At 35.5% G+C, this 27,811-nt stretch overlaps 1 protein-coding gene across 1 annotated transcript; it reads right to left on the bottom strand.

The window, feature by feature from the left end:
• Window positions 1–509: 509 nt before the first annotated feature.
• LOC142348314 (uncharacterized) lies at window positions 510–25,854 on the bottom strand. Its single transcript, XM_075399621.1, has 4 exons — window positions 25,535–25,854; window positions 12,501–12,710; window positions 10,662–10,844; window positions 510–1,317 (listed from the first exon to the last, which is right to left on the bottom strand). The coding sequence occupies exons 1-4, from the start codon at window positions 25,620–25,622 to the stop codon at window positions 950–952; spliced, it is 849 nt and encodes a 282-aa protein (XP_075255736.1). The 5' UTR covers window positions 25,623–25,854; the 3' UTR covers window positions 510–949.
• Between the last annotated feature and the right edge of the window lie 1,957 nt (window positions 25,855–27,811).

Here is a 27,811-nt window from a genome sequence, read left to right as displayed (position 1 = left end):
AAGAGTGAGGGAAAAAGTAAATTAACCCCCCTCTCTTACATCTTTTTGGTCTGTCAGGGGGGTAAAGTGATGTATGAGTTTCGGGGTGTTTTCTCCATTACCCCCTCACTCTGACATCATTTTACCCCCTTGACAGATCAATAGGATGTAAATGTAGGGGTTAAATTATCTTTTTCCCCTTACTCTTACATTATTTTACACCCTTGGCAGCCCAAAAGTACATATTTTTGGGCGGAAAAATTTGACCCAGCGTACCGTGTCATATTATATATATATATATATATATATATATATATATATATATATATATATATATATATATATAGAACCTTTTCATTATCAAGTAATTACATGTCGCGAACGCGCGTATCAAGGCGCGCCTCAAATTGACTTTGATGTCAGCTGAGTATGGTTAGGGGTAAGGGGATTATGTCTTGCAGTTTTTTTTGTCCTATCCACCGGACTTAAGTAGTGACCTCCAGACACGGATGGTTGCGTTATAGTTTTTAGAGCAAAAAATAAAGTAATTGTACAGATATAATCCTTTGTAAGCTATTTCATAAAAAGTTTTCAGTTCTACTTCACGCTGCAAAAGGTACATTTGTTCTATAGTAAATTTACTCCAAATTGTTGTCCACCATGGCTAACAAGGTGTCAATTAATCAAGAATCAAACAAAATCTAATTTGTAAACGATTGCATAAATGGTCCTCGCATTACTAATTTCGGATAGAGGCAAATAGCAAACTAGTTTTTATCGATAAGATGGTTTTGGAGACTAAGATTTGATTTCTAAACCGTTTCTTTAGCAATTAACGAAGAAATTCGAGAAATGGTTGTTATGTCCACAAAACCCTCAAAGTGATAACGGTTTGCGCAAAAGTGTACGTTTTGCAACGCAATCTTGTCAGAAACATTTCCATCAATTTTGATTGGTATCACAATGAAGTCTATGGAAAATTGTTTTGGCACACAAATTTGACAGGATAAGTGGACACATTCACAGCAGATCTGAGAGCAGAATCAGCTGAACACACTTCACTGAAAAGCTGTCCATCTCTTATGTATGCGCAATCGTAGCCCTCGTTATTGTTCGGCTGACCACTTCCCCAAGGCAGATCACGAATGTCTCCAACTCGGTGACCATTCGAGTCAACCCAAGTTGAACCATCTGTTTCCTTGTTCAATCCAATCCAGCAGCTGCTGCTCCTCGATATTGGGTCTAACGGACAGCTGGACTTGAGGTCTTCAACCGATTCGTGGTTCGCTGCAACCGGAAAAGCTAACTGGGCTTGTACAGACAAACACAGCTGGTCACCTAAAAAATGACTCTTATAAAACATAATATAGACATATAACATGCATAATATATGGATATAAAAACATAAATAAACCATGCTACATTGAAGTTCACGCAAAAGATAAAAATATTATCATTATTGTTGTTATTTAAGTTATTTTTCACAGAACTGACAGGTGCAAAGTTTCCTGAGATCTGACTGATCCTTATTTCGTGCAATCAACTGACTGAGCAAAAGGCACTGATACTTACATTGGTATAAAACAACTTTCTGAGCATGAACGGCAATTAGGACTTTTTAACTTCTAGCCTGCGGTCTGTGAAAAACTGCGTAAAATTTAAACTGAAACAGACACACCTGCTAGATGCAGGTTTCCCAGGTTCAGTTCACCCAATGAAATTACATCTGATTAGACGGCACCAGACTAAAACTTCCCCTGATAAGACTCGATGTTATAAGACTGAAAATGGCCCCTGATAACACCTCTGATCAGACGCACTTATGATCATGCGCTGGAAGGCGTTTCAAATTAGACAGAAATGCGGTTTAAGATGTCTCCGATCAGATTCTAATACTTAGAAATCCCCTCTGCTGAGACTATCCTGAATTTTGCAGTCAACTATACCCGGTAATTTTGACAGTTTTGTCGAACAGTTTTGTCGAACGGACTTCAGAAGCAGAAGAAAACTGCTTTACTCTTGAGAAGTGTGTTCAGTCTGGAGCACTCCCGCTGAGGTTATTTTAGCCTGGCCTGGCCTATGATCAATTGATAATATTCTTTAAACACATAAGAAAACCGCATTCCGGCAAATTTTTAAAGGTTTCAATTGGCATCCCGTCTGCGTTCAAATCCATTAATAAATCAATCCATCACAAAGAAGTAGTTTAAAAAATATATATACAAAACATCGGATAAAAAAACAAGGAAGAAAACTTTGAATTCTGAAAGATCACTCTACTATTAATTTATCTTGTGATTCAGTCAATTTTTTAATCTTAATTTTTTTTCTGTTTAATATTGAAACGAAATCATGACATTATAACACAAATAAGAACACCACGTTGTAACAAACATTCTCAGTATTATTATCAGGCCAAAACTTTCAAGTTTAGTGCACCACAATATGGCTCAAATTTGTTGGAAAAACAATAACAAATTTGAATTACTTTCAAAACTCCTCGAGAAAAATAGGAACGGAATTGAGTAAATTTACTCGAAGAGTTCAACTTTTGCCACGTAAAACAACGCCCATAAGATCAAAAAAAGTCCGCAGTTCTGAAATCAAAAATTTTGGTATCAAAAATCATTACGAGACAATTGTCGGACCTCTTGATTAAATGTATTCGTTTCTTCAGCATATTAAGATCATGTTTTTAGATTAAGCTTATGAGCTGATGTGAAAAGCGGTAACAGCAAGCAAATTCAGTTCAAGTTTGCTTCAAGTTTTGTTTTAGCCGTCACAATTTTTCTAGATGCGTTTTCTTGGGGCCTGTTATACTCGTACACAATGAGTATAGTCAATTGAATTGCAAATGGCCTCACAAAAACTGAGATAGGCACTTGCGCCGCGAATGGCAGGTTTAGTTGTTACTTTCAACTAGATTCTTTCTAGATTGGGCAATCGCGGTGCGATTGACTCTAACTGAACTAATCAGCTCAAATGAGAAGTGTTTTGCAAAGATTAAATTAAACTGAGCGTTAGCGCTGCAAATTGGAGAATGAAAGTTAATGATAATACAAATTATGAAAGAAAGTTTGTTCAGGTTTTAATCATACATAAAGGAAGCAAAGTTTGATTTGTTTACAACGTGAATGAATATAAATCCGGTACAGACGGAATGAACAGACTAAACTGCTAAAAATGGGAGGAAGTATATAGCAACTGAATTTAAATGGCATTCGCCCTTCAAAAGGAACTTACAACAATAAATTAGTTTAAAATACGGATATGGATACATGAAGGGTATCCATTGCCGTATGACATTTCCCCCTCTTGGAGAAAAATAAATTACTAAATTAAAATCAGAAAATTAATAAATATTCACCGGTTACTAAGTAATAAAATATTAAATAATAGATAGAATAAAAGTTTATGAAAGTTTTCTTTATCTAAGTTCACTCGCTGTCGCTATTTTCAGCATTTTCGGCCTGGAGAACTGTCATCTCCCTCGGTTGGTTTTGCGAATACTCAGCTCCTTCATTTGACTCTCCCGCAATTCCAGTATCCTGATAATCAGTGTAGCCTTCTGTGCTACGAACTTTTTCGACAATCGTTTGCGATTTTTGGGATTTCTTTTTCAATGTCCTCTTTCTTTTTCTAATAGAAGACGTGTCCGAGTCTGATGTATCACTGACCGTGATTTTGCGTTTTGAAGTTTTCCGCAAGATGGGTGTAGATTGTTTTTGAACTGATGAGGCTGTTTGTGCCCCGGATGGTCCTGCTGTATCGGACGATACCACTTGCGGCGCGATTGGACTGAAATTTAATATTTGTGTAAGATCGGGTCGATTTTGGAATGCCTCGTCGTATTTCGGGTTTCTTTTTGGTACTCTCATCTTCAATGATCTTGCAATATTGCTAGCTGTAGATATACAAGATCGTCCCGACGAAACGACACTTACATCGTCTGTTTGTTTCCTATTGCGCTTTATCTTTTTCTCTCCAGTATTTTTTTCGAAAAAGATCTCGTTTGCGTTGTTGAATTTTTTGTTCGAGAGTTTTTTCGTTTATTTTCTTTGGGCGTCGTTCTATGTACTGTGCTAAATCTGTTTCACGTTCATCCCGCGTCCCAAATTTGGCGATGTCAGAATTCGTAACACGTAATTCTGGTTTGTAAGGTTCTTTGATGACACTCGTCGTTGGACTTATTTTGCACACTGTGCTGCCAGGTGCTAATACCTCATAGAGGCCATCCAAGTTCTTTTTTTGGCGTTGGTTCTCATGTATCTTGCGGGCCAACTTCACCAGCACGCTACGTTCGGAGCAGGGAATTGCGCGGTAAACGACATCTGGCTTTATGAAACGATCTTCCCGTCGTTCCTTTTCTCTTGTTCTGTTCTTGCGCGGGTACTTGCGGCGCAAATGACTCGCTCAATTTCCGTGTCAGAGCAAAGAGCTGTATCCGCCCACTGTTCATCTGTAAGGTAGGAACGACCCGGGATTGTACCTTCGTCTAAATAATAATTAATTATTGCATTATAGTTGAGATTTTTACTATCAGATTTAGTTGTAATATTTGATATAGGTGTGTTACATTTTCTACCGAAGTGTGCCTCAAATGGCGTGGTTGTTATTGTTTTTTGTTTTGATATTCTGAGTCGTTGTATTATTGCTTTCAGTGAATTTTCTAAATTAAATTTTTTATTTGACTGTGATTTCATGCAAGATAATTGTCGTTTAATTGTTTGAATGATACGTTCTACTAATCCGATTGCTCTAGTGTCATTTGCAGGTGCATATATAGGTGTAATATTATTTTCTGTACAGAATGTTTCAAACTTTTTTCCTGTAAAACATCTAGCTTGATCTAATCTAATAGTTCTAGGTACTCCATGTTGATATATATATATAATTATTTAAGAATTTGATTACATTTGGACCTGATGCATTATTTACTATTTCTGCTGTGGGGTATTTAGAATATCTATCTATACTAGTAAGAAAATATTGTTCTATTCCTTTCTCATTTAAAATTGGACCACCAAAGTCTAGTTGTAATTCGTCATTTGGTCCACTACATTTAGCTAGAGGTGTCCATTTGCGGTGCGGAATCACTGATTTTAGATTCTTACCAATTTCCGTGCAAGCTTTGCACTCACTGGCCTTTGCCAGTATGTCTCTGTGGATGTAAGGCCACCAGATATTTTGAGCTAAGGAAAGCATAGCGAAACTGCCTGGATGTGTGGAATGAATGTCTTCCAACACCGCATCCTTAATGGATTTTGGGATCGCAATTCTCTCATCTAGGCAGACACACCCGTGTTTCACGCATAGATCTCTCCAATATGAGAAGAGATAAGGACTGATCTCTTGTAGTCGTTCCGCATCATTTCGAAGCACACAGTCCCGTACTTCTTTCAATATCGCGTCTTTTCCAGTCAGTATTGCTAGAAACTTCTTACTGAACACTTTATTGAGTGTCTCAGTGAACATTATGTCCTCGGCCTCGTCTATCAGACTACCAGTTGGGGTTTCTGTATGAATTGTTGCATTTGATTTGGGTGTTGAAGGTGTCGTGTCGGAGAAAGTTACTCTCGCTTTAGTAGGAGTCGATTTAGAGCGGGTTGCTTTGGCTTTTGACATCGTGCTGAGACTATTTACTGAATTATTTGATATGAGAGGTTTATTGTGTTTATTCACAAAGTAGTGTTTCTTAGGCAAAATTTGGGCAAAAAGCGAGTGATTTTTGGGTAAGTGGTATTTATACTTGGGGATTTGTGTTTTCGCGCTTAATTTAGTGTTGTTAGGTGTATTACTTGACTTATTACCATTAATGGGCTGCATTGAGGATAATTGTTCAGATTGTTCACATTCTTTACTGTCTAATATTTGCACCTCTTTTGCAGCGAATTTGCTAATGGAATGTGAATTATTTACTTTACGGTGATTTGGTACAAATTGTAATTTTGTAACTCTAGGTGGCATTTGCGACGCAAATGGATGTACAGAATACGGATTAAGTTTAGAATTAGCATGTGTTAATTGCGGTGCGAATGGAGATTTCAATGGTGAAACGGTTAATTTTGATGCAAATGCTTTCTCGCAATTAGTTGAATTATCACTTTGTGATATGGTTAATCGCGATGCGAATGGTTAAGTAACTTTTTGTGAAGGCAAATTCGACTTTAATATGTTTCTAAATTTTTTAGTTGCTGTTTGTCTATTGGTAATTAGATGTTTCATTGAATCACGGATTCTAGAAATTGTCGCTACAACAAAATGTTCGTCGTATGTAGATATCTTTTTAGCTCATGCAAAGGGGTTTCTAGAAATGTAATCAACGAGTCCCATCTTTGCACCTGGCATATGCTCAATTGTGAAATTGTACGGTAACAATCTATCTATCCATCGAGACAGTCGACTATTATATGACTTGTTTGATCGGTGTTCTTTAAGTATGAACAAGAGGGCTCTATGATCTGTTACTACCGTAAAGTTTTTTCCGTAAAAGTAGTATTTAAAATAATCAATTGACCAAACTATCCCCAATAGTTCCAATTCGTTGACACTGTAGCGTTCTTCCGTTGAATTTAGGAATCGTGACGCGAAAGCTATTGGTTTCCAACCATCCGGTGTATTTTGTTCTAATGCTGCCCCCAATCCTGAACGAGAGGCATCACATTTTACACGAACATCCAATTTAGGGTTGTAATGGCTATTTTCTGTACTATTTGCTATTTTTTCTTTAATCTGATTAAAATGTTTAGTGTGTTCGTCTGTCCAGATGAATTTTACTGATTTCTTTAAAAGTGGTCTAAGTGGATGACATAATTGTGCTAGATGAGGTATAAATTTGCCAATATAATGTACTGACCCTAGAAATGATCTAAGACGTTTTAATGTTGTTGGTGGTGGTATTGTTAAGATTGCGGCTGTTTTATTTTCTAAAGGTGATATTCCAGTCTTTGTAAATTTGTAACCGAGCCATTTTTTTCTGATTTAGCAAAATGACATTTCTGGAGGTTAATTCTCAAGTTATCGTCATGTAATTTCTTTAGACATTTGTGAACATAGGTTGAATGGTCTGCTTCAGTGCCGGTACTAACGATTATGATATCGTCCAAGAAACCATATGTGTTTTGTAAACCTATGAGTGTATAATCCATGGCTTTTTGAAATTCTGCCGGCATATCTGTAAGTCCATAAAAACCAGTTTTGAATCTACATGTACCGGTAGATTCTCCACATATGATGTTAAAATTACAGTGTTTTGCTGTGTCGTGATGTACTTTTAATTGACTATATGCATATTTGAGATCTAATGTGGTGAAATATGCTTGTTGAGCGTTTTGTGTATCTGTGAGATGTTGTGAGATGGTGTTGAGTAACATTTCAATATTAGGCATTTGGTATTTATTTTTATGTATCGCTTTATTTAATACTTTTGAATCTAATGCGAGCTTTATCGACTGATCTTTTTTCACTGTAATTACAATCGAGGAGATGAAGTGTTCGTCAGAGCAACTAGATAGTTTTTCGATATGACCTTCAGTCTGTAATCTTTCTAATTCGCTTGATACTCTAGGTTGAAGATTTATCGGAACACGTCGACCTTTTTGATGCTTTGCTGTGAACGTTTGATGAAACTTTGATTTTGCTACATGTGTTTTAGATAAGCCAATTCTCGATACTAGATGTGGAAATTGCGTCGCGATTGACTCTTTAATTTTACATGTAGGATTATTGATGTTATAAACACATTTACCAGTTTCTGGTTGTTGTTGGACAACTGCAAGTCCCAATGTAGTGAACAGATCTCGTCCGATGATATTTTTGTGCCCATCATCTACCACAGTCAAAATTGCTGATTTATCTTGCCATTGATTGTAGACTACTGTGGTCTCCAAGTGCCCAATGACTTTGATCGTCTCATTTGAAAAAGTTTTCAAATTCCTTTTTTCCGTTGATTCTGTCCATTTGGCTGAGTTTGTAGATCGTAGGATTTTGTTTGTTAACTTTTTGTGATGATACTGACAGCACTTCCAGAGTCAATCATAGCAGATGTTTGTATTTCCCCCATTTGCACTTCCACGTTTAATGGTTCCAATTGATGAACTGAATCCGAAGAAATCGCTGCTACATAGTCGTCAGAATCACTATCATAGTTTGAATCGTACACCTGGTCGTACAATTGTTGATAGCTCGTTATATAGTTTACTGATTCTTCATCATCACTTTTTTTCCGGTGTTTGATCGATTTGGTTTACATTTGATTTTTGAGTTTTCTGAATTGGATTCTGTGACTACTGTTTTGGTTTTCGACATTTTCTGGCGAAATGACCCATAATACCACAGTTATGGCATTTTTTACCATTCGCGGGACAAATCTGCTTATGGTTGTGGCTCCAGCGAAGACCACAATCCATACAAATACTCGAAAATAATGATAGTTTTTAGGGACAGTTGGGTAGCGAGTGAAGTCTCGCTTTGTTGAAGGTCCATTCGCGTTGCGATTGCGCATTGAGTTATTATTGATGAAATTCACAGAAGTATTACTTGACATCAAGTTTTGGTTAATTTTCTGCTGATTCTGTGCTCCCATTTCTCTTTGTATGGCGATCTCCAATGCTTTTGGTGGATCTACTGTTTCCTTCAACAACTCTTTCTGAGTCTTGTGATCAAGCATATTTAATATGAATGCATCACGAATTAGTGTAGTTTCTTCACTACCAAGATTGCAATTCTCCGCCAATTCTATGAGACGGCCGTAGAAACTTTCTACCGATTCTCCTTTTTGCTGTTTACACGAGTAGAAAACAAAGCGGTCGTAAGTTATATTACGAACCTTTGTGAATGGGTCCTCCATTGCTCGCCACAAATCTTTAAAAGGTTGTCTCTCGATCTGAAAGTGAGGGTACTTGCTCTTGAAGATCCGCCGTCCCTCTGTACCAATGCTTAGATATAGCAACGATATTGTCTTCTGTTCACAAATTCCCCATGGTTTGTCGCCACAGAGGATCCCGATTTCTTCAATCTTTGCGCAACGACTTTGCCAGTTTACTTTCAATTGCTGGTTTCGAACTTTACGATCTCTTTCCGTTGCCTGTGTGTGGTTTTCCACCGGTGCTTCGTAGGTAGGTTCAGGCGGGTATGTCACTGTTGCTGGGGGATCATTCAATAGGGTATCCAATTGGATCCCTTCTTTAGCAAGTAGAGCCAATTTCCATTGCTGCGTCCATTTGATCCACGTCAGAGAAGATGTTGCTGTCGGTTTCTCCCAAAATGCTTCTATATGAAGTGGTGTTTTCTTTGAGTCCGCTGCTGACTGCGCCATGTTATACTCGTACACAATGAGTATAGTCAATTGAATTGCAAATGGCCTAACACAAACTGAGATAGGCACTTGCGCCGCGAATGGCAGGTTTAGTTGTTACTTTGAGCTAGATTCTTTCTAGATTGGGCAATCGCGGTGCGATTGACTCTAACTGAACTAATCAGCTCAAATGAGAAATGTTTTGCAAAGATTAAATTAAACTGAGCGTTAGCGCTGCAAATTGGAGAATGAAAGTTAATGATAATACAAATTATGAAAGAAAGTTTGTTCATGTTTTAATCATACATAAAGGAAGCAAAGTTTGATTTGTTTACAACGTGAATGAATATATATCCGGTACAGACGGAATGAACAGACTAAACTGCTAAAAATGGGAGGAAGTTTATAGCAACTGAACTTAAATGGCATTCGCCCTTCAAAAGGAACTTACAACAATAAATTAGTTTAAAATACGGATATGGATACATGAAGGGTATCCATTGCCGTATGACAGGGCCTGCGTGAAGAACAGTGACAATATTTTATCACTATTTTCCAGGTTATACGTTAATTTCCACGTGACACTTTTGGCCACGGTTGCTGTATCAAGTAACTAACATAAGTTACTTAGAGCTAATGAAAGAAGCCTAATTGGTGATTTATAATTTCAGAAATGTCTTTTTCGAATTTGTTTGTGGATGCAGAAGACAATTAGCTGTTTTGCATCTACCCAAACCACCGTTCACAAGAAAAACTAATTTTTTGAACTTGCGTTCCGAGTTTTTACTGTAAGAATTCAGGCAATGAAGTTAGGCTAAATACATGCTCAAAATTGTAGAAATGGGTTACGTTCATCCGTGAATAATAGTGACGAAACTCATACTTATTCGACAATTTTATTTCACCTTTGTCAACAGTTTGAGTATTAGATTGTCATCGTGAGTAAAAGGTAGGCAAAACAAAAAAATGGTGAGTAAGTTTTGTCAATCGTTTCCTTAAAACGTCAAGTTTTTAATAAAAATGCCAATATCTTTTTGGACGTTTGCCACGTATTGATCATTAACAACTGAATTATGCTTTTTAGACACGTTTTTTAAACTGATGTTAAAAATAAATTTCAATTCTATCATAGGGTGCTCTGAAATTATTTCAATAGATCACTGTATAGATTGCAGCGTCATTGCTTAAATTGTTTTCTACTTTAGGCAAATTTCTTGTCCAAAAGGTCAAAATGTGATCATTTTATATCAAAAACTAACAACGGACTAAAATTTTGAAAACAAAGATACCCAGCGATATTATAGCAACATTGTATAGAAGCTAATAGACGTGAATTTTACTCAAATCACATTAAAAATCCGGGCTAAAGCATATGGAAATTGTTTACCGAAATTCCAGTTGATGGTGTTGTCGCCGAATGAGAACTGTGCATACTCTACTGAATGGTTAGAGTATGATTTGAACTGGACTCCGAAGTAATCTAACAGGTTCTCCTTGCTCACTCTCATCACGTTCTTTAAATGGGACAACTCATTCTTCTGGTCAATTGTCTCTTTTGACAGTCTATTCGCTAAAAAAAACAGTGTAAGAATTAGAAAATCTGACCATATTGTTGACCAACCCTTGAATGATTCTTGTGATTTTCATAGGTCAATTGTGAAAACATTCTGGCAGCCACAGTATGATTTTGGTGGGCAATTTTGATCATCGATGTAACAGTAGATAACACAACCATGTCATTTCAACACAACCATGTTTAATCTATTTCATGGTTTTGGACATTCAGTTATCTGGCTGGCTATTCAGAGATTATCCCGAAGCAGTTGATATGATTAACAGAAATCATACACTATAAAGAACTCCATAATATCCTACAGACAAAATTCTACAAAAAAACAAAAAAAATATAAATCTAAAAATTCAAAAAAACCAAAATTTTAAAATTGTCCTGAATTTGCAAAAAAAACCTGTAGAGTTAAAATTTCCATAAATTTCCCGTTGGAAATCTTTGCCAGTAAAAATGAAGTGCTCTGCGCTCGTAGCTACAAACAAATGTTTTTAGAAACCAACTAAATTAGAAAGCAACTCCTGTTACGAACGCCACCTTTGACTCAGGGCTGCCTTGGACTATAAAACGTTCAAAAACATACATATCATTCAACAAACCACTAATTGATTAAAACAATGACGCTTTAGAGGGCCGATGAAACTTGTTGTTAATGGGACTACTATGAAATACAACCATAAAAATCAAATGACAAACACTAACAACGACCAAAACCTGAGGGAAAATTTCAACAAAAGCAACATAATTCGGCCGAATGTTCAGAAAACTTTAAATCTTGATAACTCCCGATTTCTGTAAAAAAGAAATTTTAAAGAATTCTTTTTAATTCCATATTCTACGCTGGAGAATATGGAATTAAATGATACAACTCTCAACTCTTTACGATGATTATAACGATCGGCCAAAACTGACTGAACAAAAAAACATATTTGATTATACAGTTCCTCCCCCCACTAAAGTGGATCGGAGCAATAAAATAATAGCATAACAAATCCAACTTGACTTTGGTGTTGCTGAAAAGTTGACAGCCAGTTAGAAGGGTGTTTAACAAAAATCGGCGGTTGACCAATAGGAGAAGTGACAAACTTGACTGCTCTATCCCACTATTTCAGTTTGAGCAACCTTAAATCGACACTTTTTGATTGCCTGAAGCACCTTCTGCAATGAATTTAAGAATGACTTTTGCGAAAGTATACACAAGTAGCGAAAAGTTGAACTTTCGAAGACAGCTGAAGAAACGGGCAAACATGGGTCAAACATGTTATTGCGATCTGACATTCTTAAATTGACTAGGCTAGCCGTTTATTTGAACATGTCAGCGGGTAATCACTTTTGGGTTGGATCAGGCTTTGCCGCCATCGAGGATGCTAGTTCCAAGTTTTAACTCTTTTCTTCTTCAAAATTGAAAATCCACATGCATTCTGATTGGGCTGACAGTTAAATCAAGCAAAATAACATTGCATTTCTTGAAACTAAACAAGAAATGTGTCATAAATAATGATAGCTTTCTTTGTTCTATACTGGAAACAAAAATAAAAAATAAAAAAAATGAAAGGCTAACAATCAATGACAGCATAAGAAATTAATGATTTTTCCTGAGTTGGTTTCAAGGAAAACACATTTCTTTAAATAATGTGTCGTAAGCATATAAACACCAACCCGTCTCTGTCAAATTGCCCAACTGATTATTCAGTAAAAGTTGTTGATTCCTCAAGTAGTTTCTCTCCAATCGAATAGTCCTGAGATCATTGTTCCTGCCAATCAAGAAGGCACCTGGTATCATTGCACACGTGAATGCAACCAGCACAAGGAGGCAGAAAAAACCCACACTTAGGAGCACAGTACGTCTACGCTGTGCTGACTTCACGACTGTAAAACACAATTTCATCATTAAGCACCTGTTCAATCCTGTTTTTTAATGATTATGAGTTAAGGAGCTTCAAATTTTTCATACTATTCCGTTTCTGTTGATGAATATAAACAAACTTTTTAAAAACGGTTACTTTATGAAAATATGTTGAATTAATTTAAAACTGATTGGCGAAGTGACATATGAATTGTTCTCAAGATCAATTTTACCCGGCAAAAAATTTTCCTGCAAGGTATCTCAAGTACTCTCCATTTGCACTGAGACAGAAACCCTTGTTCTGTTTTTTTAAGACCCAAATGACGCTCAAATAAAGCGTGATCTTTTTTCAGACATTTTTTTCTGTAACCTGTGTTTCAACTTGCACTACAAATTTTTTGTAGTCCTAATCTGATCTGAGCAAAGCACTCGAACTGCTTCACAATTCGAAGCAGTTATCAACTCTATTTTTTGAGTAGCTTCAACTGAAAACTTGTTCAGGATAAAACGTGTGCCTCTGTTCGGAAAATTGCTGTCACATGATAATTATTTCTGGAATCAACAAAAGAAAGCATTGGCGGCTTTTTCAAATAATAGATTCATGTACTGTGAACTTGCAAAGTCATCTGAAACAGTCTCTGGGTAAAAACGGTGTTCTCATTAGGTTGATATGCTTGGGACAAAAGGTTGAATTGGTTAGTTCTTTGCTCGTTCAGAACTTTAACACCTTGAACAGCCTTGACCGGATAACACACCCTTTCAAATATCAGAAATCCAATTATGGCTATTAGACCAGTTATTGTTCCGACCCCTCTTGAGGGGGGAGGAACTATATACTCAAATGGGTTTTTTTTGTTCAGTCAATTTTGGCCGATCGATATATTCATCGTAGAGAGTTGAGACTGGTATCATTAGAAAGCTTGTCCAGCGTAGAATATGGAATTAAAAAGATTTATTTGATTTTCGTTTTTGACAGGGAGATATCTAGGTTTAAACTTTCGAGAAAATAGAGTGAATTCTGTTGATTTCATTCACCTTTTTTCGGAATTTTTGACTAAAACTTCGCCAATTTTGATAAAATTTAATAAAATTTTTCAAAAAAATGTTGTTAATTTTACGTTCAAAGACAAAATATATTGTCGGCTATTTTCATTGAATTTTTTTTTGTCACAAATTCCGGCTGAATATTTCACAAAATTCAGATTTTTTCATCAAAAACAGCACGAAATAGGTTTCTTTAGTCCACTCTGATTATTTTGCAGGAAGTGCACACCCAAAAACCACAAACACAATCTTTGTAGACTGAAAAAGGCGCTAGTTTTACTTCAACTTCCGTTGAGAGTGCTCTGTAAATAAAACTTTGTTGTTTTTTGCTAACTTTATTCGTTGATTATCAAAAACGCAGCATTTATTTTTGATTTTTTAACTAACAAAGTATCTATATCAATGGCACTCCAAAAACTAAATATTCCTGATGGAAAATCAGCATTAGCAGGCCTAGTTGTGCACCAACCTTGGACCGTTACAATTCGAAATTATTTCGGTTTGTCGTCAGTCGTTTTTTTATAAAAAAAACTCGATCTTTTTTATATTAATTAAATAAACGAACATTTCAAATCAAATTCACCAGTGATAGGTCCTATTAGCTTCCAAATTAGCTTGAAATTGAATTATCTAGTTGATTACTTGAAAGCTTATGGTCGTTTTGACTTTTTGAATGATTTGATTTTTAAATAAAAAATGGCTTATTGAACTCTGCCTCCATTTTTCTCTTAATTTGGTCAACTTGTAGCTTAGTGTCAACAATGAAAGAGTGCTCCTTCTTTCTGCTGAATTCAAATTTAGTCTTTATGGCGGTTTTACGCCTTAAGTTATGTTGTTCTTGTTGAAGTTCTTTTTGTTGTTCTTGTTGAAGCCGCCTTGTTGAAGTTATAATTCCAATGAATTCCCTAGTCGAGACCTGGAATTATTAAAAGACCGTCCTCGACAGATTTAAGGTATGAAAAGACTGTCCTCGACAGATATTGAGTATGAAAAGAATTTGTCTAGACCTTATGTGATGTCCTGGGCTTTGGCTAGAACTAAAACAACCGTCCTAGAATTTGGCTGGAACTAAAAAATACGTCCTGGAATTTGGCTGGACAATAAAGGTGTTCTGGAATTTGGCTTGACAATAGAAGGTCCTGGAGTTACGCTCGCGACCGTTAAAAGGACTTGTTTTCAATTTGCTTCAAAGTTAAGGACACGTAGCTCAATTGGTTAAGCATTGGGTAAGATCGAGATCGAACCCAGATGTTGTCGGAACTTTTTAGTTTGCCTCATTTTTGCGTATGAAAAGAATTTGGCTTAACTTATGGAAAGAAGTAGTTATTTTCAGCTCATATATCACATTTTCGCGGTCAAAATGACGCATAATTGATAATATTTAAATCCTTAAAGATATAGATTGTGGTTCTTTACCGCTTCGACAGTACTTTCGAAGAATTTACCTGAAATTTTAAATTTTGTCCTAACTGTCGTTTTTACTTTCTCTTTTTAGTCGTATTTAATTTACTTTACAATGAATCGGTTTGATTGGCTTTTCCTGGAAGAGTAAATGAGCCAATGTTCTGATATTAGAAGATAGATTGTGGCTTTCATGACTTTGAAAACAATTGTTTTCCAAAATGAAAAAAAAAACAGTTCACCTTCGCAATTTTATTCCTTTTATTGTCTGTTTGTTACCTGGTCTCGTTAATTAAAGGTTAAAGATGACATTTTATTTGTCAGGCGAAGTTTCAAAAGGGATTGGTGTCACATAATCTAATGTTTTCAAAGAATTCTTTATGAATTTACTGGCTTCGAGAAGGGTTTTTCACAAAAAAGTAAATTATATTTTGATTTTTGTCATATTTGACGTTCTTTATGTAGACGTAAGACATATTCTGGATAATTGAAGGTCTCAAGAGCTTCTTTTGGAAGAATGAACGAACCTATTCAAATTTTTCATTTTGTAATTAATGGCTTTTATGTCTTTGGAAAAAAAATTTTTTCGAAAAAAACAATTATTTTATAATTTTTGCATTTTTTTTCTTTTTTTGTCTAATTGTTGCTTATTTTCATTAATGAGTGGCCACGTACTACATTATTGGTGTTCGTCGAAGGTGCAATTGAACATATTTTGGGGGCCAAAGTATGGCTTTACGGCTTCCAAAGCCTTTTCTGGCAAATTTTAATTGATTTTTAGTTTGTTGTCTATTTGTTCTTTTTGTAACTGCATAAAAATTTGAATACCAAGAGTTCTTAATTCATTTCTATAGAAGCATTGGTAATTGTAAACCTATGGGATATCTTAGTAGATTCCAAATGGTTTTCATTACTTTGAAATTAATTGTTTTTTTAGAAAAAATTAGGAGAATTTTCTAACTTTAAAGTTTCTGTTCTGTTTTGTCTAATTGTTACCAAGCTTTATTATGAACTGATGAATAACCAATTTTTTCTGATGAATTACAAGTTATTTTGTTTGTTTTCAACTTTATCTGACGCAATTTTGACTTTGTTATTAAGTTTCGTTTTTTAAAACGGTCATAAATATTTTGATGTAATTATTGTTTGTTGTTGTTGTTTGATTTTGCGGTTTGTCTTCGTTCGCTTTCTTAATATCGGCATATCTCATCAATCTAATGCATCATTTTTTACTCCACTGAGTTATTTGCTTTGGAGGCTATCTTTTCGTTCATACACCAGTTTTTTTGAAAAATACTTGATTTTTTTGTGTTTTTCCATCTGTTCCTCATTTGGTAGACAATTATGCCAAAATTGTGGATGAGCGGGGTCGGAATTTTATGTGCGATTGTGGCTTACCGAGCCACCGTGTTGAAGTTGTATTTCCAATGAATTCCCTAGTCGAGACCTGGAATTATTAAAAGACCGTCCTCGACAGATTTAAGGTATGAAAAGACTGTCCTCGACAGATTTTTGGTATAAAAAGAATTTGTCTGGACCTTATGTGATGTCCTGGGCTTTGGCTAGAACTAAAACAAACGTCCTAGAATTTGGCTGGAACTAAAAAATACGTCCTGGAATTTGGCTGGACAATAAAAGTGTTCTGGAATTTGGCTGGACAATAGAAGGTCCTGGAATTACAATCGCGACCGTTATAAGGACTTGTTTTCGATTTGCTTCAAAGTTATAAGGACTTGTTTTCAATTTGCTTCAAAGACACGTAGCTCAATTGGTTAAGCATTGGGTAAGATCGAGATCGAACCCAGATGTTGTCGGAACTTTTCAGTTTGCCTCATTTTTGCGTATGAAAAGAATTTGGCTGAACTTATGGAAAGAAGTAGTTATTTTCAGCTCATATATCACATTTTTGCGGTCAAAATGACGCTTAATTAATAATATTTAAATCCCTAAAGATATAGATTGTGGTTCTTTACCGCTTCGACAGTACTTTCGAAGAATTTAATTGAATTTTTTAAATTTTGTCCTAACTGTCGTTTTTACTTTCTCTTTTTAGTCGTATTTAATTTCCTTTACAATGACTCGGTTCAATCGGCTTTTCCTGGAAGAGTAAATGAGCCAATACTCTGATATTAGAAGATAGATTGTGGCTTTCATGACTTTGAAAACAATTGTTTTCCAAAATGAAAAAAAAAAACAGTTCAACTTCGCAATTTTATTTCTTTTATTGTCTGTTGGTTACCTGGTCTCGTTAATTAAAGGTAAAAGATGACATTTTCTTGTCAGGGGAAGGTGTCAAAAGGGATTGGTTTCACAAAATCTAATGTTTTCAAAGAATTCTTTATGAATTTACTGGCTTCGAGACGGGTTTTTCACAAAAAAGTAAATTATATTTTGATTTTTGTCATATTTGACGTTCTTTATGTAGACGTAAGACATATTCTGGATAATTGAAGGTCTCAAGGGCTTCTTTTGCAAGAATGAACGAACATATTCAAATTTTTCATTTTGTAATTAATGGCTTTTATGTCTTTGGAAAAAAAAATTTTTTCGAAAAAAAGAAGTATTTTATAATTTTTGCAATTTTTTCTGTTTTGTCTGATTGTTGCTTATTTTCATTAATGAGTGGCAAAATAATACATTATCGGTGTTCGACGAAGGTGCAATTGAACATATTTTGGGGCCAAAGTATGGCTTTACGGCTTCCAAAGCCTTTTCTGGCAAATTTTAATTGATTTTTAGTTTGTTGTCTATTTGTTCCTTTTGTAACTGCATAAAAATTTGAAGACCAAGAGTTCTTAATTCATTTCTATAGAAGCATTGGTAATTGTAAACCTATGGGATATTTTAGTAGATTCCAAATGGTTTTCATTACTTTGAAATTAATTGTTTTCTTTTAAAGAAAATTAGGAGAATTTTCTAACTTTAAAGTTTCTGTTATGTTTTGTCTAATTGTTACCAAGCTTTATTATGAACTGATGAATAACCAATTTTTTCTGATGATTTGCAAATTATTTTGTTTATTTTCAACTTTATCGGACGCAATTTTGACTTTGTTATTAAGTTTCGTTTTTTAAAACGGACATAAATATTTTGATGTAATTACTGTTTGTTGTTGTTGTTTGATTTTGCTGTTTGTCTTCGTTCGCTTTCTTAATATTGGCATATCTCATCAATCTAATGCATCAATTCTTGCTCCACTGAGTTATTTGCTTTGGAAGCTATCTTTTCGTTCATACACCAGTTTTTTTGAAAAATACTTGATTTTTTTGTGTTTTTCCATCTGTTCCTCATTTGGTAGACAATTATGCCAAAATTGTGGATGAGAGGGGTCGGAGTTTTATGTGCGATTGCGCATTACCGAGCCGCCTTGTTGAAGTTATATTTCCAATGAATTCCCTAGTCGAGACCTGGAATTATTAAAAGACCGTCCTCGACAGATTTAAGGTATGAAAAGACTGTCCTCGACAGATATTGGGTATGAAAAGAATTTGTCTGGACCTTATCTGATGTCCTGGGCTTTGGCTAGAACTAAAACAACCGTCCTAGAATTCGGCTGGAACTAAAAAATACGTCCTGGAATTTGGCTGGACAATAAAGGTGTTCTGGAATTACGCTCGGGACCGTTATAAGGACTTGTTTTCAATTTGCTTCAAAGTTAAGGACACGTAGCTCAATTGGTTAAGCATTGGGTAAGATCGAGATCGAACCCAGATGTTGTCGGAACTTTTTAGTTTGCCTCATTTTTGCGTATGAAAAGACTTTGGCTGAACTTATGGAAAGAATTAGCCTCGAACTTAACTAGGGTCCTCGACCTCGATCAGATACCGAGTGTCTAGTACGTATGGGATATCAGCTTGACCCTTGAGTCTGCTTGAGTCGTGAAATCAGTCAGGCCAAAAAAGAAGTTCGGCCAGCCAAAAATTTCTTGCCTTTCAATCTTACTGTAAAACTAAATAAGTGACATTGCACGAACACTGAGATAAAACGGTCTCGACTTTTTAATGATAGCGTAGCCTATGTGTATTCCCGGACAGTTGTCCTAAGTGAATTCAGAGCTGATTAATAGTAGTTCAAGGTCAAACAGAGCTGAAACATTTTATGAACATTATGTTAGCTGTCTGCATTCCAAACAGGGTGCCGGAATTGTGTATTTACACCTTCGTTTTGATGAATAGGATGACAAACGCCATGCCCAACTTCTGTTTATAATAATCAGCAATATGACTTCAAACTGGTCATTCTGACTAGTCAGAACACTCTGCCAAGTGTATATTCATGCCAAATTAAAAGTTTTGAGAACCAAGCATGAAGATAATAAAATGATATAAAAAATAAGATATCCTTGAAACTCAAGTAAATGACGATAATAAAACGCATTTGAGGAAAAACTGCGTTGGCTCAGACTTGCGAAGCGCAGCAGTGAAGCAATGTTTTGATCTCTTCTTTTAAGTGTGATGTACGGGTGATTGTCACAATATGCTTGCCAAAAAAACAAGTACAATAAGATTTGTAAAATATACCTAACTTTTGGCCTTTTCTGTTAGCTCTCTTAGCCAAAGTAAACCCGTGCTCGCTTGTCTTTCACGTCCCGTATCCTTGATTTACTATGAAAAAACGTTTTTCATCAGTTCTCAACTCAGGAAGCGATCCATACACAAGCAAAAGCGCCGATATATCTAAGAAACTGATTTTTGCAAAAAAATTACCTTTCTTATGCCATAACATCATATGAAAAAAGCTTGATTAGATTGAAGGAGTAAAACAAAACAGCTACACACCCAAAGTGTTGGACCCTCTCCCAATATCCCCCTTTTTTGCTACCCCCCATGCAAGGATCTCTAAGCCCCAGCTGTTAATTGTTCCGTTAGAAAAACATATTCTCTCTGCAGTTCATTTCAGAAGCAAATGTGTCACTTTTGTTCAACACTTACTCGCTGTGAAGAAAAAACAAGTTTATGGTGCAAAATCATACCTACCCCATGCTTTGTCTGGTGGAGCAAATATTTGTGGCGCGAAATGAATTATTTGGGCGCTATTCATGTTTTCATTTCTTACAATACTATTGGCGGTATGAACAACAAGGCGGCTCGGTAATGTGCGATGACACATAAGGTTCCGACCCCGCCCATCCACAATTTTGGCATAATTGTCTACCAAATGAGGAAGAGATAGAAAAACCCAAAAATTATTTTTTGCGAATCCCAAAAAAGCCCAAGTCTTTTTCAAAAAATTCTGTATGAACTATAAGATAGCCTCCAAAGCAAATAACTCAGTGGAGTAAAAATTGATGCATTAGATTGCTGTAATATGTCAATATTAAGAAAGCGAGTCAAGACGAACAGCAAAATCAAACAACAACAACAACAACAAACATTAATTACATCAAAAAATTCATGTCCCTCTTAAAAACTAAATTTAATAAAAAAAGTCAACATACCGTCAGATAAACCTAAAACTAAACAAAAATAACTTATAAATCACCAGAAAACATATGCGACTAGTCCATAAAAAGGTTTGGTAACAATTATACAAAAAAGAACAAAAACAGTAAAGTCAAAAAATTAAATTATTTTTTTGAAACAGTTAACTTCAAAGTAATAAATACCGTTAGGAATCAATTAATAATACCACAAACTTATGATTATCACTGCTTCTATTAAAGGGCGTTAGAACCTGCCCGTAATCATTTTCTAAAGCGGCTAAAATGAACAACAAAGAACAAACAAAATTTCAATTGAAACTTGCCAGAAAACGCTGTCAAAACCGTCAAGCCAAATTTTGGCACTCAAAATATATTTGATTGCGCCTTCTTCAAAAAGCTATAGTGTAGTACGTGGCCATTCATTAGTAAGACTAGGTAACAAGAAGACAAAAAAGTGAAGTGCTAAAGTATGTAATACTTTTAATTTTTTTTTCGAAACAAAATTACATTCAATGTCATGAAAGGCATCAATTACAAAAAGAGCTATTTAAATAGGGTCGTTTATTCATGAAAAGGAAGCCCTCGAGACCTGTAATTATCGAGAATATTTCTTGCATCTACAAAAAGAACGTCAAATATGACAAAAATCATATTATTTACTTTTTTTGTGAAAAACCGGTGTCGAAGCCAGTAAGGTCATAACAAATTCTTTTTAAAAAAAGATTTTTGGGACACCAATCCCTTTTATTCCCTTGACACCCATAATGTCATGTTTGACCTGTAATTAATTAACGATATTAGGTAACAAAAAGAAACATAAAAAGAAATAAAAATTGCGAAGTTAAAAAGTTTTTTTTTAATTTTGGAAAACGATTGTTTTCAAAGTCATGAAAGCCATCAGCTATCTACTAATATCAGAATATCGGTTCTTCTATTTTTCCATGAAAAGCCAATGAAAGCTATCACTATACAGGAAATTTCATACGACCGAAACGACAAAGTATAAATGACAGTTAGAGACAAAATTAAAAAATTCAATTGATTTCTTCAAAAAAGAGGCGTCGAGGCCGGTAAAACGATGATGTAAATCTTTCAGGATTTTAATAAGTTCAGTTGTTCTTTATTTTGAATGCTAATAAGGTCACATGAGAACTGTCAATAATGTGATAATGTGACAAAATTAGAAAACGTGAAAAACGGGAAAATATCAAAACAAACAAAAGTCTGAAATCTTGTAGTATCAAAGCCAGAAAACAATAACTTCACGCTTAAAACTGCAACCAAGATTAAATGTTAAATCAGTAGAAAGAAGAAGCAGTCTTTCTTTGCTGACAATAAGCTGGAAGTTGAACAAATTAAGAAAAAAATAGAGGAAAAGTTAATTAAGACATTATTTATTGAAAAGTCAATTATTTTTAAAAAAAGAAACGACCATAAACTTTCAATTAAAAAACTAAATATATTAGCTTGGAGCTGCTTAGCACGCGAATTGGTTGGACCTATCACTCCTGAGCTTTGATTTGATATGTTCTGTTCTTTATTTTTAAAAAAAAGTCTTTTTTTTTAAAAAAAAAAGACCGACTGATTACAACCCAATTTTTTTTGGATTGTAACAGTCCAAGAATGGCCCAAAACTAGCCCTGCTAATACCTATTGTCAGTTAGGAACAATTGATTTTTCGAATGTTGTAGATATAGATAATTTGTTAGTTGAAAACTCAAAATAAATTCTGCATTCTTAATAATCAACGAGTAAAGTTAGCAAAAAACGGCAAAGTTTTAACTACAGTGCACTCTCAGCGGACTCTGAAGTAGAAATAGCCCCCCTCTGAGTCTACAAAGATTGTTTGAGTGTTGTTTGGGGGGTGTACTTTCGGCAAATTTAATCAAAGTGGACTAAAGTAGCTTATTTCGTGCTGTTTTTGATGAAAAAGGCTAAATTTTGAAATGTTTATCCAGATTTTTCGACCAAAAAAATTAAATCAAAACAATCAACAATGCTTGTTTGTCTTCAAAAATAAAATCAACGACACTATTCTTAAAAATTATAACAAAGTTTAGCAAAATTGACGAAAATTTAGGCAAAATCTTTTTAATTCCATATTCTACGCTGGACGAGCTTTCTAATGATACCAGTCTCAACTCTCTACGATGAATATATCGAGCGGCGAAAATTCACGGAACAAAAAAACCCATTTGAGTATATAGTTCCTCCCCCCTCAAGAGGGTCGGAACAATTATTGGTGGTGTGAACAACTTCAGTATGAGCAGTTAGCAAACCACACAGCCCCTGCAGCTTGTGTACGGAGCCCACGGTGTGAAAGCAGTGATGGAAAAGTTTTTTTCCTTTATAAATCTGGCCCCGGGTTGCGAATTACAAACTGACTGTAAGTTGATGAAAAGGACTAGGAATTAAAAGTGAAGGACTAAATACAATAAAGAATTTAATGTAATTGGAACTGGGTACGGTCCTTTGTTGTTGTATATATAATTAGAACCTTGGTGGGTTAAATGTAAATATAAGCTTTCGTCTCGTTGTGTTTCTCTGCTATGAAGGATTATTAATTTTGGGTTGCCGGGTAGGCGTGTCACCGCCATTCAACGCAAAATTATGTGAGATAAGCGGTGAAAACAGAAAAATTTGTAAGATAAGCGGTGAATGCGGTGAAATTACATAAGTCAGGCGGTGAATGCGGTGAAAAAAACCTTAATCGCCTGGTAGCGGTGAAATTACATAAATTCACCGCTTTGAAAAAAAATTGCCCAAATTATGTAAGATAAGCTGTGAATGCGGTGAAATTACATAAATTCATCGCTTAACTTATAGGTGAACTTACATATATTCAGCGCTTGGAAAAAAGTGATCAAATTTTGTGAGAACAGCAGCGAATGCGGTGAAATTACATAAATTCACCGCTTAACTTAGCGGTGAACTTACATATTTTCGCCGCATTCACCGCATTTCACCGCAAAATTATGTACGAAATTTGCGGAGAAAAAACTAACTTTTCACCGCTTATCTTATATATTTTTCCAATTTTTTCTCGACCCGGGTTCTTTTGCATAAATTAGAGTTACAATTTCCTTTTATAAGCGTTGAGAATGGACAGGCTTTCAGTTGATGGAAACTTCCAAAGTACGTCCCATTCTTTGAATTGTCCTCTGTACTTTTTAATAGAACCCATAGCAAATATATAAATTGTGTATAGGTTTTCTCAGACGTCATTACCAAGATCATTCATATATACATGAGTTCAGTCAGAAATGACGTGAACGGATGACCTTCATCACGACCTCTGCGTCGAAAATACATCTGGATATTGGAAAATCTCTATATGTTGTCCTATATACTTTGTACAAGACCATAACTACACTCTAAACTTTTCTCGATTGAGATCACATGAAAAATCATGTGCTAAAACACTATTTTTCAGCTAAAAAGTGACGCACGAGAAAATTGCAATTTACGTAATTCTTCGTGTGAAATCACACGAATCTCTCGGGTTGGCCTTCACGAGTTTTCATGTGATTCGCACGAGTTTTCACGTAAATTCTCATTAAAAATCACACAATTGTTCATGTGAGCCCACGTGATTTTTGGGGGGTTTTACACACAAAAAATTGCGTATTTTTACATGAAATTTTAAACGATTTTTTTTGCGTAAAAATTGCCGAAACATCATGTGAAAAACCCCAAAAAATTATGAGCCCGTTCCGAACCTCCAGAGTAGATCAGAGCTGGAGCAGGTTAATTTCAGCGTTAGGTGCGCTATCAGAGCTGAAACAGAGCTCCCCCAGAGTACGAGACATCTCAACTCATGGTCTTGTCTTAGCAGAATAGAACACAGAGTAGGTCTAATCTGGAATTTGCCTTGACAGAGTAGAACCCAGCGTAGGTCTATTCTGTAATCTGTCATGACAGAGTTGATAACAGAGTAGGTCTACTCTGGTGTCAGTCTTGACAGAGTTAATCACAGAATAAATCTTATCATGTTGCCATAAAATATTCTTTTCATAGCAAATGATATTTGAAGTATTAAATTTATCTAAATAAAAGACCATTCTGAAATTATTGAGAATGAAAAAAAACCCAACCGCTGTGAAAAAAAGAAGTATACCGTTAGTGCTTGTTTCTGACTCAATGGATGAACTTAGACAGCTTTTCATAATAATAGTCATGTTAATCTAATTTTCCTTCTAAGTGGACCAGCAATTTCTTTCAGCTGGACCCCTTTGGTTCTTATTAAATGCATCAGACTCTCAGACTCTAGATGTGCCTCGGATCAGAATGTTGCTTTTTTGTTGCCGCATAGCAGAGCCAACATCTCTGAGCCAGCTCTGTCAAGAGTTGACCCAGAGTAGGCCTGCTCTGAGCCAGCTCTGTCTAGAGTTGTCCCGGAGTAGGCCTGCTCTGAGCCAGCTTTGTCAAGATTTGTCCCAGAGTAGGCCTTCTCTGTCAAGAGTTGTCTCAGAGTAGGTCTGCTCCGGGCCCAGCTCTGTCAAGGATAGCCCAGAATAGGGCTACTCTGGGAGCTCTTCTGTCAAGTGTAACCACATAATTCTACTCTGGAGCTACTCTGTCAAGCGTAAAGAGTGATCTGATCAGACTCTGATCCAGCTCTGAGAGTTTCCCTGAATTTACTCTGTTCCAGTTCTGATCTGCTCTGGAGGTAAGGTACGGGTGGGCTCACACTAAAATTTGTGTGTTTTTACATGAGAAATTAGATGAGAACTCGTGTGAATCACATGAAAACTCGTGAAGGCCAACCCGAGATTCCAGAAACGAGGCCACAAAACAGAACGTCGACGGGAAAATTTTGCAGGAGGCGGCTGTTCTACTGATAACATCAGGCATGTTGTATTATTGATTTTGACTCAATTCGATAAATTATTGGTTTTGGAGCTTAGAGGAAGACAATTGAGCAATATCTCGTATTTCATTGTAGAATTGTGACGTGTAATAACGATTAGCGCTACCTACTCTGCTCCGTGTTAATTCCGCTGTTTTCTTCATTGTCGATTAACTGTAACCTGTCGGATGTCCTTGTTTGAAAGGAAGGGCTGTCCATTTTTAAACTGCGCAACTGAATTTGATCTAACTGATAGCAAATGTTTTTGATTGGGGAGCTTTTTGCTATTTTACATAAAACTGGATAAAACTAGTTTTGATAGTAACTGCATTGAAAGAAAAACGTAAAAAGGTCCATTTCTCAGAAATACAACTATATATTTAAACAATGAAAACAAAAAGACTAATAAAAAAACGTGCACATAATATGTTCAAAGATATAAAAGTGGTGGAATGGCTATGTGTTAGTTTTTCTCTAGATGCACCACATTATATTTGCATTCTTACCAACATATGTTCTTTTTTAAATCAAAGTCGTCGAACATCAGTAACGGAGCGTCATCTAGCTTAATTTGGAGCCGTTTGATTTGGATATATATCATGAGAATAACTTGAGAACAAATCGAACGTCAAATAGATACATTATTTTGCGTTATCTTTCAACTGGTTATCCCTCAACTATTCCAGAATTAGGAACTAAAAATCAAAGCAAATCGTGAATGCGTACGTCTTGGTAAAAATAGTCATACATACTTCATTAACAACCACATGGACCTTTGCAGAGTTGTTCATAATATAGCATTTTCAACATATCTTAGATCAAGTACAATTTGCATGTTTTAATGCGGTCGTATACTGCTCTTATATCATCCATTTATCTCATCTTGTTTTTGCCCCATTTTCCTTCATTTAGAAATATTATCAAATAAAAATCAGTGGATCAAGGCGTGAATGACAGCTTGCAAAAATTTTGTTGCGAAAAGAACTCACAAAAACCTAACATAAAACAGCAAACAAAAATAATCAAACTGACAATTGACAGCTGTGCAGAGATTCTATCTTAAAAATACTCGAGGAACTAAATCCATAAGCTTATAATCTCTCACCTGTATTCTTAAACATAAAATATCTTCCTTAAAACGTCTTACAGGAGCTGTCTGAGAGCGGGCTTTGATCACAATGAAGCGGGTGCGGAAAAAACCCCACGGAAAAAAAACCCACTTCATTTTAGATAGAAAATAAACCCCCACGGAAATAAATACCCACGAAAAAAACACCCAGGTAAATAAACCCCCACTTTAATTTTAAAGAGCTGCGCATTTAGCGCGTTTGGCCATGCTTCGCGGGTCATGGCCATGCCTCAGCGGCCCGTGGGACTTGATATGAAACTATCACAACCGAACAGATATTATCACGACCGAAAATCAATTTTAAAATTAATTCCGTGCGGGTTTAATTCCGTGGGGGTTTATTTCCTTGGGGGTTATTTTTCGTGGGGGTTTATTTCCTATCCAAAGTTAAGTGGGTTTTTTTTCCGTGGGAGTTGTTTTCCTAGACCGCAATGATGGTGTTTCTGAACAACAAAATTGATTTGACCACAAATTTATTCTTTGAAAAGTTTTTTTCAAGAAGCTACTGGAAAATATCGAGATTAATTCATTTGTAGCCTTAGTTTCTTAATTAGTTGCATAGATTATTTGTTGATATCCTCAAAGTTAAGACTTCTACGGAATTTGTCTCAAACCTCATTGTTTCTTTCGTATTCGAGATTCAACGGCAGAAAGAACTGATTCTAAAAAATGAAAAAAAAATGGTAGAACTATTGGCAGCTACTGGAAAATACCGAGATTAATTCATTTCCAGCATTACTTCCTAATTAGTTGTATATATTATTTGTTGATATCTTCAAAATGAAGATTTCAACGTTATTTATCTCAAACCTCATTATTTCTTTCGTATTCAAGTTTCAACGACAAGAAGAACTGAGGCTAAAAATATGAAAGACAAGTTGGCAGAACTGGGTAAAATCAGATTCTTGAAAACCTTCTTATTATCGTAATGTAATCTGAATGGCAATTTTCATAGTCAAGTTTTAGCACAAAAAGTGGGCAACATAAACCGAAAATACCCAATTTAGCTGTTTTTTAATTTCGTCAACTCAAAATTTGAGCTTTACCAGCTGAGCATTCAATATCAAAGTTTTTTGTGTCTGTTCTGCTGCAATTGAAGTGTTAAACAGTTTTCTCGGAATTGAGAACGCGTTGCAGCACATTTTTACTTATCCGTTTCCTACAGAACATGTTTACTTACTACAGAACATATACTTATCCGCTTAGAGGGAAGCTAGAAAGGAGAACAAGTTTTTGTACCCGTGCATGCACTTACTCAAGTGGAACGAGTTTTAAAATC

The sequence above is a fragment of the Convolutriloba macropyga genome, chromosome 1, assembly GCF_964194025.1.
Source record: "Convolutriloba macropyga chromosome 1, txConMacr16.3, whole genome shotgun sequence".
Taxonomy (NCBI): Eukaryota; Metazoa; Xenacoelomorpha; order Acoela; family Convolutidae; genus Convolutriloba; species Convolutriloba macropyga.
The sequence above is the reverse complement of the archived record's forward strand: the minus strand, read 5'-3'. Positions and strand labels throughout refer to the sequence as shown.

Excerpts from the sequence above, each read along its gene's own strand:
- LOC142348314 (XM_075399621.1), bottom strand. The coding sequence starts at position 25,622 with ATGGACAGCCCTTCCTTTCAAACAAGGACATCCGACAGGTTACAGTTA. Across the intron at positions 12,711-25,534 it reads CGGAATTAACACGGAGCAGA|TCGTGAAGTCAGCACAGCGT; the intron begins GTAGGTAGCGCT and ends TGTGTTTTACAG. Across the intron at positions 10,845-12,500 it reads GGGCAATTTGACAGAGACGG|CGAATAGACTGTCAAAAGAG; the intron begins GTTGGTGTTTAT and ends TGTTTTTTTTAG.